Below are 13,538 nucleotides of genomic sequence, written 5' to 3'. Positions count from 1 at the left end.
GGCAAACTAAGAACAGAGTGAGAATTTTATGTTGCCATACTATTATATTTGGTCAAAGTTCGACATGTTTTACCAACCTGTATAAACCTTATATATTAAAGAGGGCTGGAAGCCAAACACACTAAGAACTTTTCTTGTGGCTAGTAAATGAAAGAGGTTTGAATCTTGTGTAGAAATAAAAGATAATGAAAATTAGGAAAAATAAGAAATGACTTTGCATTTTGATATTTCATGAAACTGGAAATGCTATAAAATAATTCAATAAAAATAACATACTTACTTAAAAAATTAACTGATGTGCTGATTTTGGATATTTAGGCTTTGTGTTACAAAGTCTGTGCAATTGACAAATGTATTTTGAACTTCTACTGTGCTAGATGCTGTGGCCCATAAGAATTGAAGTGAGACTGCTCTCTGCCCTCAGAGAATTTACAGTTGTTACCGCTGTAAATGTAAGAATGAGCCATACAGATTTAATTAGTTATAAAAGAACATTTGTTATCAGCTTTATTTTATTGTCAGAATAGGATCCTTAGACAAGGAGGATGCTGATTTAATCTGTCAGATTTATTCCGTCCCAGCTCAGAAGTGCAGCTGTGTGACTTCTCAAGGGCATTCAAGGGTATAAGTTAAATTACAGTATTGGTGGCTGTGACTTATGGGAATGCAGTTTTGCTAGTTATTGCTAAATAAATCACTTACTTGAAATTGTCCTAGTTTTCCTTCCCATAGTTTTTGTATCTTTATAGGAATAAAAATTTTAGGTACTTTGATCAAGACAAACCAAAGATGTTGGTTATGATCTAATAACATTACATTCTGTGATATAAAAATGTTTTTCAAATCTAGCCTCGTGTATTAATTATCTATTGCTCTATAACAAACTACCTAAAACTGCTGAAACAATAAGAAACATTTATTGCCTTACACTCTGGCTGTGTGTAAAGAGTTTGGAAGCAGCTTAACTGGGTGATTCTGGCTAAGGATATTTTGTGAGGTTGTCGTCAAGATGCCAGTCAAGGCTGCAGTCATCTCAAGGCTTGCCTGGGGCTGGATCCGATTCTAGAATGGCACACTCGAATGGTTGACAAATTTGTGCTGGCTTTTTTCAGGAGGCCTCAGTTCCTTACCACTTGGACCTCTCCATAGGGCTGCTTCAGTTTTTTCATGGCTGGCTTTCCCCAGAGTGGGGAATCCAAGAGGGAATAAGATGAAAACCACAGTGCCTTTTATGACCTAGCCTTGGAAATAGTACTCTGTCATTTATGCAATATTCTATTGGTTATAGAGGTCAGTCCTATTTAGTATGGGAGGGGATTGCACAAGAGCATTACTACCAGGAGTTAAGAATCATTGGGGGTTATTTCAGAGGCTAGTTACCACACCTGATATAAAAATCTAATGGTTTAGAAAAGTTTTGGAAATGAAAGGAAGAGTGTCAGAAAATTGAGAGGCCAAAATTAGAGGTAAATCTTAGAAAATAAGATTTCACTCCAAATAGTGGGCTATGTGTCTTTTTCTCAAAGAAGCGTGGATTACAAGAATGAGCAATACTTGGGCAAGATAATACTTCAATAACCTTTCTGAATTTCAGATCTTCAGTGGTAAAATGAAAATCATATTTACATTAAAGAGTTGTGGGCCTCTGTTAAAGTAGTGTGTTTAAAATACTCAAAATGATATCTGATAGTAGGCATTCAGTAAAGGTAACTATAATTACTTTTATTATCGATCAGTATTTCTGGTCATCATATCCTCAGCTCTCGTGTACTCAAAGCAATCTAATCTAGTTTCTGCCCCCTTACTCTACTGAAACCATTTTTTGAAGGTCACCAATGAGCTCCTGATCCTCAGACCTAATTATATCTCTTCTTAGTCTCTTCCTTCTTGATCTCTAAGCAGCTTTTAATTTTTCTTTCCTTTAACTTAAGGATATATTTTATTAATCTTACATATGAATAGTTTAAGTTATAGGCTCTAAAGTCAGAGTCTAGGCATTCTAATGTTAGCTACTTTTCTTTCTTTATAATTCAGTTGCAGCATTCCAATTAGATAGATAGAGAGACAGACAGACAGACAGATGGATAGATAGGTAAATAGGCATCTGTATTCACCTTCCAGCTGAAGAAACAGAATAATTGTTAGTATACTGAACCCTTCCTTGATAGCTGTTTTATTTAACTCAAATGTTCTCAGTTTTCTTTAAAATTTTTCTTCCAGTTTTACTGAGATATAATTGACATATGGTGTAAATTTAAGGTGTGCAGTGTGTTGATATGATACATTTATAGATTGCTGATGATTACCACTATAGCACTAGCTAACGCCTCCATTCCATCACATAATTACCATTTCATTTTTTTTGGTGAAAACATTTAAGATCCATGGTTGCAATTTTCAAGTATATAATACAGTATTATTAGCTATAATCACCATGCTATACATTAGATGCTCAGAACTTGTTAATCTTATAACTGGAAGTTTGTACCCTTTTACCAGTATCTTCCCATTTCCCCCACCCCCCAGCCCTGGGTAACCATCATTCTACTCTTTGTTTCTTTGAGTTCGGCATTTTTCAATTCCACATTTCAGTGATATCATATAGTATTTGTCTTTCTCTGACTTCACTTAGCATAATGCACTCAAGGTTTATGAAAGTTATCGCAAATGGCTGGATTTCCTTCTTTCTCACGGCTGAATAATATTCCATAGTGTGTTTGTGGGTGTGTGTGTGTATCTCACATCTTCTTTACCCATTCATCTGTTGACAGACACTTAGGTTGTTTCCATGTCTTGGCTATTGTGAATAATGCTGCAGAAAACATGGAGATGCAGATATGTCTCCTCTAAGCAGCTTTCGATAATTTTTAATATATCTTCCTTCTTGCAATGCCCCTTTAATTCCTGTGGCACTCTGTACATCTGGTGTTTTCCTTACTGTCTTCTTTGTTGCTTTGTATTCCAAAAGATTCTGTCCTTGGTCCACTTACTTTCTGAAAAATTTCATTTACTTAGGGCATAGGCAGTTTCAAATCACCTTATACAGATAATTTCCAACTCTTAACCACTAGCTCTGACCTATCTTCCAAATTGTAGATCTGTGTTTTCATCTGTCTACTGACCATCTCAGTTGTCCTGTGGATACCTGAAGTGGTTTGTTAATCCAAACTCCTGTCTTTTCTTTGCCCAAGTTTTTTCTTTGGTGTTTTTACAGCTCGGTTAATAGTATCACTAAGCATCCTTCTCTTTACCTAGACTCAAAATCTTAGAGATCTTTAATTCCCTTAGTTCGTGTTTAGTTGTTTGTCTAATCTTCCTATTTTGTTTCTTGGTATCCCCCCCCTTTCCTATATATCACCTTCTTTATTTTAATTGCTACTATGTTAGTTAGGCCTTCAGTATGCTTTGATCATTTTTTAAAGTATTTAACATATTAAAATGTATCTATTTATATGACTATCTTTTCCTTGCTTGATCCACCATTATTTCTTTAGAGCCTGGCATAGTGCAAAGAGTAGACATCCAGTAATGTTCATTTAATGACTAAAACTTAGTAACTTCTTTAATGATGATATTAAGTAATCTAGAAATATTTATGATGAGCCTTTCTTATACAAGTACAAGCAAGGTGGCTAAAACCCTGACTTTACAGTCAAATGGTGAACAAGTGACACAGATAAATAATTAAAACATAAGGTGGAAATATTAAGTGCTATAAATGGTTTCAAATAGAGTACTACAGGATTTCAGAGGAATGAGTAAAGACTTCCAGCTGGAGGAATCAGGACAAAACATAAAAGAGGTTAAATTTGATCTGGACTTTGAAGGCTGGTTAAGATTTGGAAATTAGATTGAAAAGATGGGAGTAGGGATAGGGGATTCCAGGTAGAGGTAGAGGTAATAGTTGTAAACAAAAGGCAAAGATGGAAGAAATATTTAAGTCTCTAAAATGAGTAATAGGTAATTCATTTTGACTTGAGGGTCAGGTTGTGAAAATGAAATTGGCTTTCTTCAGTTTGGAAGATAAGCCTAGAAACATAGATTGGATCATTCTGGGTGCCTTATAGGCCAGCAGAGGAATATGGGCTTTAATTTGTGGCCATTGGGAAATCCTTGTAAGTTTTTTTTTTTTTTGCGGTACGCGGGCCTCTCACTGTTGTGGCGTCTCCCGTTGCGGAGCACAGGCTCCGGACACGCAGGCTCAGCGGCCATGGCTCACGGGCCCAGCCGCTCCGCGTCATGTGGGATCTTCCCGGACCGGGGCACGAACCCGTGTCCCCTGCATCGGCAGGCGGACTCTCAACCACTGCGCCACCAGGGAAGCTCCCTTGTAAGTTTTTAAGAGGAGAGTCAGACTGGTGCTTTGGAAAGATTGATATGGCAGTTGTTTGTGTTAGAGAGATGAAAACCTAAAGGTTCGTAAATCAGTGAAGAGTCTGTTGAAATAGTTCAGGTGAATGGATAGGAGAGAATGAATGTAAAAGAGGTTGTGGTGGTGGCATTGACGAATCAGATCACTTAACTTAGGAGTGGAAAGGAGGAGAATATAAGAACGTTAATTCAGCTAGGACAGGGATTTTTATTTTCCTTGTGATGTATCCCAGGTGCCTAGAACAGGCCTGGCACATAGCAGATACACCAATATTTGTTGAATGAGTGAGACAATAGCTGAGATTGTGAATCTGTGTGATGTGGATACTGGCAGTGACATTAACAGAAATAAAAACATGAGAAGAATAGGCTTTGGGAAGAAAATGAATTTTGGACATTTTGAGTATGTTAGCAGACCTGTGGCTGAGGATACAGATTTGGGAGATATCCATATAGAAATAGTAAAAGCCATGTCAGTGGATATCAGAGTATGTTAGTGAGGAAATTTATAAATGTGAATATAAATTAGTTCTTCCTATTATAAATTATATACATTTTATACATTTAACAAATTCAATAATAATTTAATGTTGTAACAACTTCTGTATATTGAATTGCCTTTGCTGATGGGGTACAGTTAAATTCTATGAAAATTTTGAGTCATGCATAATGCTTCTAATATACTACAGCCTTTGGAGTGTTAAGTATGTATGAGAATACATTAATTTTAAATTTTAACATACTACATTTAAAAAATTTGTATACGAGTTTCTCTTTACAGATCATTTCTATCATCAAAAACAGAGCTAGGTTAGTTTATTTGGGGATAGAAATGAAGATTAATTAGATGGTCATTCTTTGTACAGGACACATGAGAATGCTCAGTGCCCTCTTTTGAGGTTTATAATTTGATTTACAGAACTGTTCTTAGCACTTTAGTATCAGGAAAACATGACTAATTTCTAGATGACAAGACAAAGAAACCAGGTCAGATATAACTCACTGGCACATTATTCACATTATTTCTGGGGTATGTAGATCAGGCATAGTGTACATATTTTAAAGTATATATCAAAATTATAATAGTACCATTTGGAAAAACCTTCAGAATAAAAAAAAGTCTGATGTAAATTTTATCGAATTATTAAACACTGTTAACAGGGATTATGATTCCTTTAAAGGTTTATAATAATATTCCTTGTCCTTCCTCTTCAAATGCCTGTGTTTATATTATTGTTCATTAATCCAATAATTAGATTGCAATATGCTGACTTTGAATGAATATTGAAGCAGACAGATGAGAACAACATAGATTAGATATTTTGTTGATGGAGATGGTAATATTTATAGTATGTTATATGTGCGGCTAATAGTGAGTTGATAGGAAGTAGAAATCTTTCTAGCTTCTGATCCTTGTTCTGTGAAATGGTCTGTGAAACCCATGTGTTTGGAAAGGAGATTAGAGACGATCTACTGTGGGTTATTAAAAATTAACAACGTAAGAAATTTTTACTGGTGGTATTATTGAACATATATGTTAAGTTTGAACTATACCCTATTTTATACACTAGATATGTTGTAGAAAGTTTAATAAAATTAGGAGTCTTTGTTATTTAATGCATACGCAGATTGGGACTGCCCATATTTTCTTGGGAATCTATAGGTTTCTTATAAGAATTAAAAACTGTGTGTGCTCATGTCAGCTATCATCAGAAAATATAATAGCATATTCTAAATCATCTAGTTGACCATCTTTTAAGCTGGTAATGCCAGGAGATTGCAGTGCCTCTATTTATGTTTGTTTGGTCATGTTGGCTCCAGGTAGTATTGTACTACTTTGTGAAGCGTTAGTTAAGAACTGAGGCATATCTAATGCATAAATGATGTATTCATGTCTAGTAGACTGCCAAATGATGCTACAGCCCACTGCATGACATAAGTTTTGTGATAGTTCACATTCTATTAGCTAATATTCTTTGAGCATCTTCTATGTTCTAGGCACTGTTCAAAGTACTCTTCATGTATAATAATGAATCATAATTAATATAAGGATTTGTGTTTTAAATTCATACAGTAGACCTGTGAGGTATGTGTAATTACTATTCCTGTTTTACAGATGAAGGTACTGAAGTATAGAGAAGTTAATTTTCCTAAGGTTACACAGCTAATAAGTGGTAGAGTTGGTTTTCATACACGTTGTCTGACTCCATAGCTTCTAGCCACTGACTATACTGCCTTACAGTAGATCCCATCTGATGCAGAGTTATCTGGGCATTCCAAACTCAGAACAGGTAAATTGGCATTGTATCCGTGTTACCAATTGAGATTTTGTTTGAGCAAACATCTTGTTTTCTGTCATGTTAATGTTGTTGTTTGAATAATACTGGTTTTATGGTTGTATTTGGATTTAATTTGTAAGATTTTACTGTCATATGCCTTGTTATAAACACTAAGAGTTTTGTCCTAGTTTATATATATTTCAATAACATTATAACAAAATAACTTAATTTTTGTAACTCAGAGATTACAGTAGAGATGCTGATGTAAGAATTGCTTTGAATCTTTTGTTTGTTTGTTTGTTTTTTGTTTTTTGCTTTTTTTGGCTGTGCCATGTGGCTTGTGGGATCTTAGTTCCCTGACCAGGGATTGAACCCTGGGCCCTTGGCAGTGATCAAAGAAATCTTTTGTAATGCACATGAATACATATTGATTTTATTTATTATACAAATTCAGAGTTTCATGTAGAGTATTGGATTTTCTTGAAGTAAAACAGCATGAATTGAGGAAACTTTGAATTTGTTGTTTTGTGCATTTGGAGGTACTGCTCCCAACCCAGGTGACTCATATTACAGAAGAACAATCCATAGATATTAATATAGACAACACTTTGTAGGATTTTCCCCCACTGGTTCCCAGTTGGGGGCTATTCTCTAGTCACAGACAGGGAATGGTATCCTATAGAGTTCTTATAGAGCTCTCTAGAGTCTATTACTATAAAAAACATAGAGGGTCTCTTATTCAGAGGAAAAGTGAAGTAGTAAGAAGCAAAAAAAGAGTTGTCCCTGATTTTACCTAGAGTTATCTTGACTTAAATGAAATTATGATTTATTTTTATAAACAAAATGAAGACTATCGGGCTTCCCTGGTGGCGCAGTGGTTGGGAGTCCGCCTGCCGATGCAGGGGACACGGGTTTGTGTCCCGGTCCAGGAGGATCCCACATGCTGCGGAGCGGCTGGGCCCGTGAGCCATGGCCGCTGAGCCTGGGCGTCCGGAGCCTGTGCTCCGCGGCGGGAGAGGCCACAGCGGTGAGAGGCCTGCATAAAGAAAAAAAAAAAAATGAAGACTATCATAATTTTTCTCTTTATAAAATTTAAATCATCTTTTTAAACCTTAATTTGGTAAGCTTTCCTTTTGCAAATTTAATTCATTTTCATTATGTGCCAGAGATTCTACTCAGTGTGCTTTTTTCAGTGTGCTGAGAAACCCTTTTGAATTCAAGAACTATTTATTGAGCTCCTCCTGCATACAAGCTACTCTGCTAGTCATTGGTGGTTTATTTGGTTACTGATAACTTCATTTGATTTTGGTACACATGCCTATCATACTTCAGAAGTTGAAAAACTTCATTCAGATGTTTGAGTCTCTGATATTACCTGCTTCCATGATAGCTTTATTTCCTTAAGTATTCTCTGGCTGGATTTTTTTTGTTCCTTTCTTCTTATATTTTTATATTTCTAGAGATTTACTCTGCTCTAAGCAATCTATTCATTTACACTCTTAAAATATTCTGTGGAAGAACCATAGCATAACTACTTCTCGGCACTTGTTTTTTTTTTTAATGTATGTATGTATGTATGTATGTATGTATTGGCTGCGTTGGGTCTTCATTGCTGCCCATGGGCTTTCTCTAGTTCCTGAGAGCGGGGGCTACTCTTCATTGCGATGTGCGGGCTTCTCAGAGCGCAGGCTCAGTAGTTGTGGCACATGGGCCTAGTTGCTCCGTGGCATGTGGGATCTTTCTGGACCAGGGATTGAACCTGTGTCCCCTGCATTGGCAGGTGGATTCTTAACCACTGCGCCACCAGGGAAGCCCCCTACTCTGCACTTGTATAGGACTTTAATATAAAATTCCAGTCTGTGAACTGAAATAAAGACTTTCTGATGTTTGATAAGATCTGAGCTAACTTCTTTTTTTAGACTGGACATTAGTGGTTCCTGAGACATCTGAAATGGTAAAGAAAATAATGAGCATATATACATTTTTTCTTAAAAGAAGTTCTAGATCTTTGTCTTATTCACTTAGGGCTTTTGTATATTATCAGACTGGTTAGGGTTAGTCATGGAACTGACAGGTTGGTCACTAATTTAAAGTAAATGGTAATTTCATTTGGGAAGAATATAATTTACTAGACTTGAATACACAGTGGGTTACCTTGGAGGTTTATTTCTTCTTTTTTGGTTTTATATGCTTGAATGACTCTAGGCTGGTGGTTCTGGGGAGGGGTGATTTTTGTCCTCTAGGGGCATTTGGTAGTGTCTGGAGACATTTTTGGTTGGTTGCTGCTGGTATCTAGTGAAGCTCTAGATACCAGGGATAGTGCCAAAAATCCTAATATGCACAGAACAGCCCCCCACAACAAAGAATTATCTGGCCCCAAATGTCAGTTGTACTTAGGCTGAGGAATGCTGGAGGCCAATTTGGGAATCACCAGTGGTTGGTTAGATGGTATTTGAAGCTATGGGATAGGTAAAGTCACCTAAGCTTATGACCAGCTCTTCTGCTCTGGAGCTTATCCACTTAATTGATTCTACCATTTTGGTAGGTATGAAGAAATACTTTTCATTCCTGTCCCAAAACCACTTATGAAGAGACCAAACTGCAACCATCTAAATTACCTAAATATGATTGTTAGTTAACTTACTGGTTTGGAAAAAACAATAAAACCTCTACTATCTTTATAGTCCTGAACTCTTTTAACAGTGGACTTTCCAGACCTCCAGTGAAAAGTATTTGTATCCAAGGTGAAAAGAATTCTGGAGATTGTCTACACAACAGTGTAACTTTACTTAACACTATGAACTGTACACTTAAAACTGGTGAAGATAGTGAATTTTATGTTCAGGTATATGATACCACAATTAAAAAAAATTTGTATCCAGTGTTTTTTATCTTCTTATGCAGTGTTCCATTGTATTCCTCTAGGACTATTCTCAGTTTCTATCATTATTATTATTATTTTTTTTAGTCAAGAGATTTTATGATCTCTCAGGTGATTTTTCATTCTTTTCCAAATGCCCCTTAATTTTTAAAGTATACACATTAGCCCTCATCTTAAAGATGGGACAATACTGGGTTGATAAGAAAGTATAGTATTTGGGTTTTAGCTTATTAAAGTATTTCACTAAATTCTCAATTTAGGGAACTGTATGTAGTCATTGTCTGGATATTGAAAAATAAATAATTGTTTAACTCAAAATGCTTTTACTGTAAAGATTACTCATGATTCCATGTATGTCTTTTCTTTCTTTCTAATAGGCTTTTAAGGATATGCTGTACTCAGCTCAGGACCAGGCACCTTCTGTGGAAGGTAAGATGCATTAATCTCTACATTTAGCCACATAAAACTTTTTAAGAAAAGATATTTTAAACTGAACAGTATAAAACTAATATAACCTGCCCTACTATATAAATCTTTTTTGTTTTTTATAATATATATTATGATTACTTTGTGTTTCAATGAAACTTTTTTGTTGTTGTTTAGTTCACATTTGCTTTATGATGGATCTCTTATAATGTCCTCAAATCACCTTAGCATTGTGAATCACAGATACTGGTTTAGAGTTAAAGCTCTTATCTGTGTCATGCTCCCTCCCCCAAACAATGTATTTTTATATTTGTCTCTATTGTCTTTTCATCCATCCATCCATCATTCAGTGAATCCTTAGTTCATAATTAGTCTGGGCAACACAGCTTTTTCTTTCTATTTATGTCATGTCTTTAGACTGGGACTAGTAAAACAACGAAACATATTTACTCTGTGTGTGTGTGTGTGTGTGTGTGTGTGTGTGTGTGTGTGTTTATAAGCATGTATATGTATGCCTGTGCACAGTTTGGCAGTCATAAAATGACTGACCTAAGGATAGTGGTTATCTTTCCAATTATCTTTATTGATCCTTTCTTTTCTGTTACCTCAGCTTCTACTCAGCAGCTCATTCTTTATGGGTTTAACCTTTGATAGGTTTGGAGAGTTGGAGGTTAAAGTTGTAGTTCTTGTGTCAGTAAATAATTAGCTAATTCAACAACTATTTCTTGAGGGAGTGTTCCTTCTGAGGCTGGATAGTCTTTTAAAATTTTGCATCACATATTTTCAGGATAGATGAATATGAAGTTGTTTATTAAAACTACGGATCTGTAATTAAAAATCTCATTGTCTTTAATGACATAGAAGTGTATATCTTTCACCTCTAACTGTTCTGAATTCAAAATGTGCTTCCTTCAGGATCTCAAAATCTTTACCTAGGGTATTGGCACCTGGGTATTAGTTTTATAATATGTCACTAAATTTTGGATTATATTTAATATATTATATTTAATATAGTTAATATAATTCTCTAATATTTAACTGAAGACAAATGTTTAGTTCTTTATTAGGTTATTATCTCTTATTTTATGTGTCTTAAAGGGTACCACCTCAAAATATTTTAAGAATGTAAGAAAAATGAAATTACATGGAAGTTAAGCTGATTTCCTCACCCTGTGTTACTTGCTTTAATATTGGTTCTTTTAATTTTATTCTCAAAGTTGGACTACTTATCCTTAATTTTTTTTTTAAAGTTTTACCATCTGGTTTGTAACAAAGATATTCTGAGATATGTTGAAAGTTATGATCTTTATTCATCCCTCCATGCTGGATCATGTTGCTAGTAATTCTCATATACTTTTAGCTGTTATAGGAGAAAAACTGAATTCTGTCAAAGTATGCTAAAATGACAAATATTTATAGTTAATAACATTTTCTTTATTTCATTGTCCAGAGACATTAACTTCTTTGGACCCTGTTATAAAGGGAGTACTCTAGGCTGATCATGCAGATATATGTGCTGCTTTCATAAGGGAAATATTCTGCACTTGTTCATTCTTTCCATTCTCAGATGAACAAACTAAACCCATGTAGTTTTTGTCTTCTTAAAATGAATTTTTCTCTTTAGAGACACTGGGGAATTGAAGGTTTTGGAAAGTAGATTAAGGAAACATTATTCTATGTAGTATTGAAGTTAGAAAAAGTTATTTAAAGGGACTATAATTTTGTGTCTCATTTGCATTGTGATACTATATTAATTTACTCTTTTATATGGTGTTAAATTTAAATGATAATCATTTCTGTCATTTCTTTATTCTTGCTACTGGGTTTGTATTTCTAGATTTTTATTTAGCAGTTATCTATAAAATAATGCAACGTCAGCAGATTTATCACAAAGTCCAAGATAGGACTTTCAACTTTTAACAAGTTTTTTTAAAAATGTCAATTTATTTATTTATTTATTTATGGCTGCGTTAGGTGTTTGTTGCTGTGCACAGGCTTTCTCTAGTTGCAGTGAGCGGGGGCCACTCCTCGTTGCAGTGCGCAGGCCTCTCATTGCAGTGGCCTCTCCTGCTGTGGAGCACGGGCTCTAGGCGCTGGGCTTCAGTAGTTGTGGCACGCTGCTGCAGCACGCTGTGAGCCCAGCTGCTCCGCGGCACGTGAGATCTTCCCAGACCAGGGCTCGAACCTGTGTCCCCTGCATTGACAGGCAGACTCCCAACCACTGCGCCACCAGGGAAGTCCCAACTTTTAACATTTTTAAAGGAAAAAAATGTTTGATTGGCCTTGATTATTTTTTTGAATATTGTCTTTCTCTCTTTTCTTCATTCTCCTCTTTTTCTATACCTTAAGTTTTAGTAGACTTAAGACTTTTGGTGCCAGTAAGCAAGTTTTTTTTTTAATCTTAAAACTGGAGTATACCATAAATGGTGATTTTCAAATCTGCTGCACAATTAACTCAATTTACTTGTGTTTTGTTTGTATGTTTGTTTTACAAATGCTGATACTTAGTACCCTTCTCAGGCCAATTAAAATAGGATATGGGGAGTGGAGCCCAGGCATTGATAGTTTTATAGTCTTTCTAGGTGATTCTAATAAATGGCCAAAGTTGAGAACCCTTGCCACAAATAATCTTTTTTTAAAAAAATAAATTTTATTTATTTATTTATTTATGGCTGTGTTGGGTCTTTTGTTGCTGCACGCGGGCTTTCTCTAGTTGCGGTGAGCAGGGGCCACTCTTTGTTGCGGTGCGCGGGCTTCTCATTGCGTTGGCTTCTCTTGTTGCAGAGCACGGCTCTAGGTGCACGGGCTTCAGTAGTTGTGGCACGGGGGCTCAGTAGTTGTGGCTTGTGGGCTCTAAAGTGCAGGCTCAGTAGTTGTTGCATACGGGCTTAGTTGCTCCGTGGCATGTGGGATCTTCCTGGACCAGGGCTCGGACCTGTGTCCCCTGCGTTGGCAGGCGGGTTCTTAACTATTGCGCCACTAGGGAAGTCCCCAGCCATAAATAATCTTAAAGAATTTTAGACCAGTATTGTTAATGCTAAGTTTTTTCAGGCAATAACTAGCCAGTAGGTTTATAGGCTTCTTAAGTTCATCTATAGTCTGATTATTCTATTAGCATTTATAGGATGTTTATTTTTTAAATGTTTATTGCATTGAATTGAATATAAGTAATAGCTGTACTGATTATTTACATATATTAAATGGTTATAACTTAACATTGTTATTAGAATTAAAAAACATTTTTGTTGAATTATTACTTAATAGTAGTTACAGTAAAATAAGTAGCTTCATATTTTCACAGTACTTTTGTTTAAGATGGAATGGATTTCTGATTATAGTGAAAGAAAGGTAACCTGAAATGGATTCTTAAAGAGTGAAGTCGTTTATTTGATAAAAGTAAATTAGATAAAAGGCACACTATATGGAAGTTTTTGTTGATTAGAAGTTGACTACTATTTTTTACACTAGTGGATTATTTTCTTCTAAAATCAAGATAGTGCCTTTATTCTTCATAGATAAGGTGGCTTTTTTTTTTCCCATTTAAAAGTAAACCAGGGCTTCCCTGGTGGCGCAGTGGTTGG

General features: G+C 35.5%; 1 protein-coding gene across 1 annotated transcript in view; it reads left to right on the top strand.

The window, feature by feature from the left end:
• XPR1 (xenotropic and polytropic retrovirus receptor 1) overlaps positions 1-13,538 on the top strand; it is a 198,317-nt gene that overhangs the window by 15,605 nt on the left and 169,174 nt on the right. The window contains exon 2 of the mRNA XM_082616569.1: positions 9,909-9,960. Within this exon, the coding sequence (XP_082472695.1) occupies positions 9,909-9,960 (52 nt within the window). The remainder of the gene's footprint in view (positions 1-9,908; positions 9,961-13,538) is intronic.

This window comes from Mesoplodon mirus, assembly GCF_964341445.2.
Source record: "Mesoplodon mirus genome assembly, chromosome: 3".
In the NCBI taxonomy this organism is placed as follows: domain Eukaryota; kingdom Metazoa; phylum Chordata; class Mammalia; order Artiodactyla; family Ziphiidae; genus Mesoplodon; species Mesoplodon mirus.
This window is presented reverse-complemented; position numbering and strand designations above follow the sequence as displayed.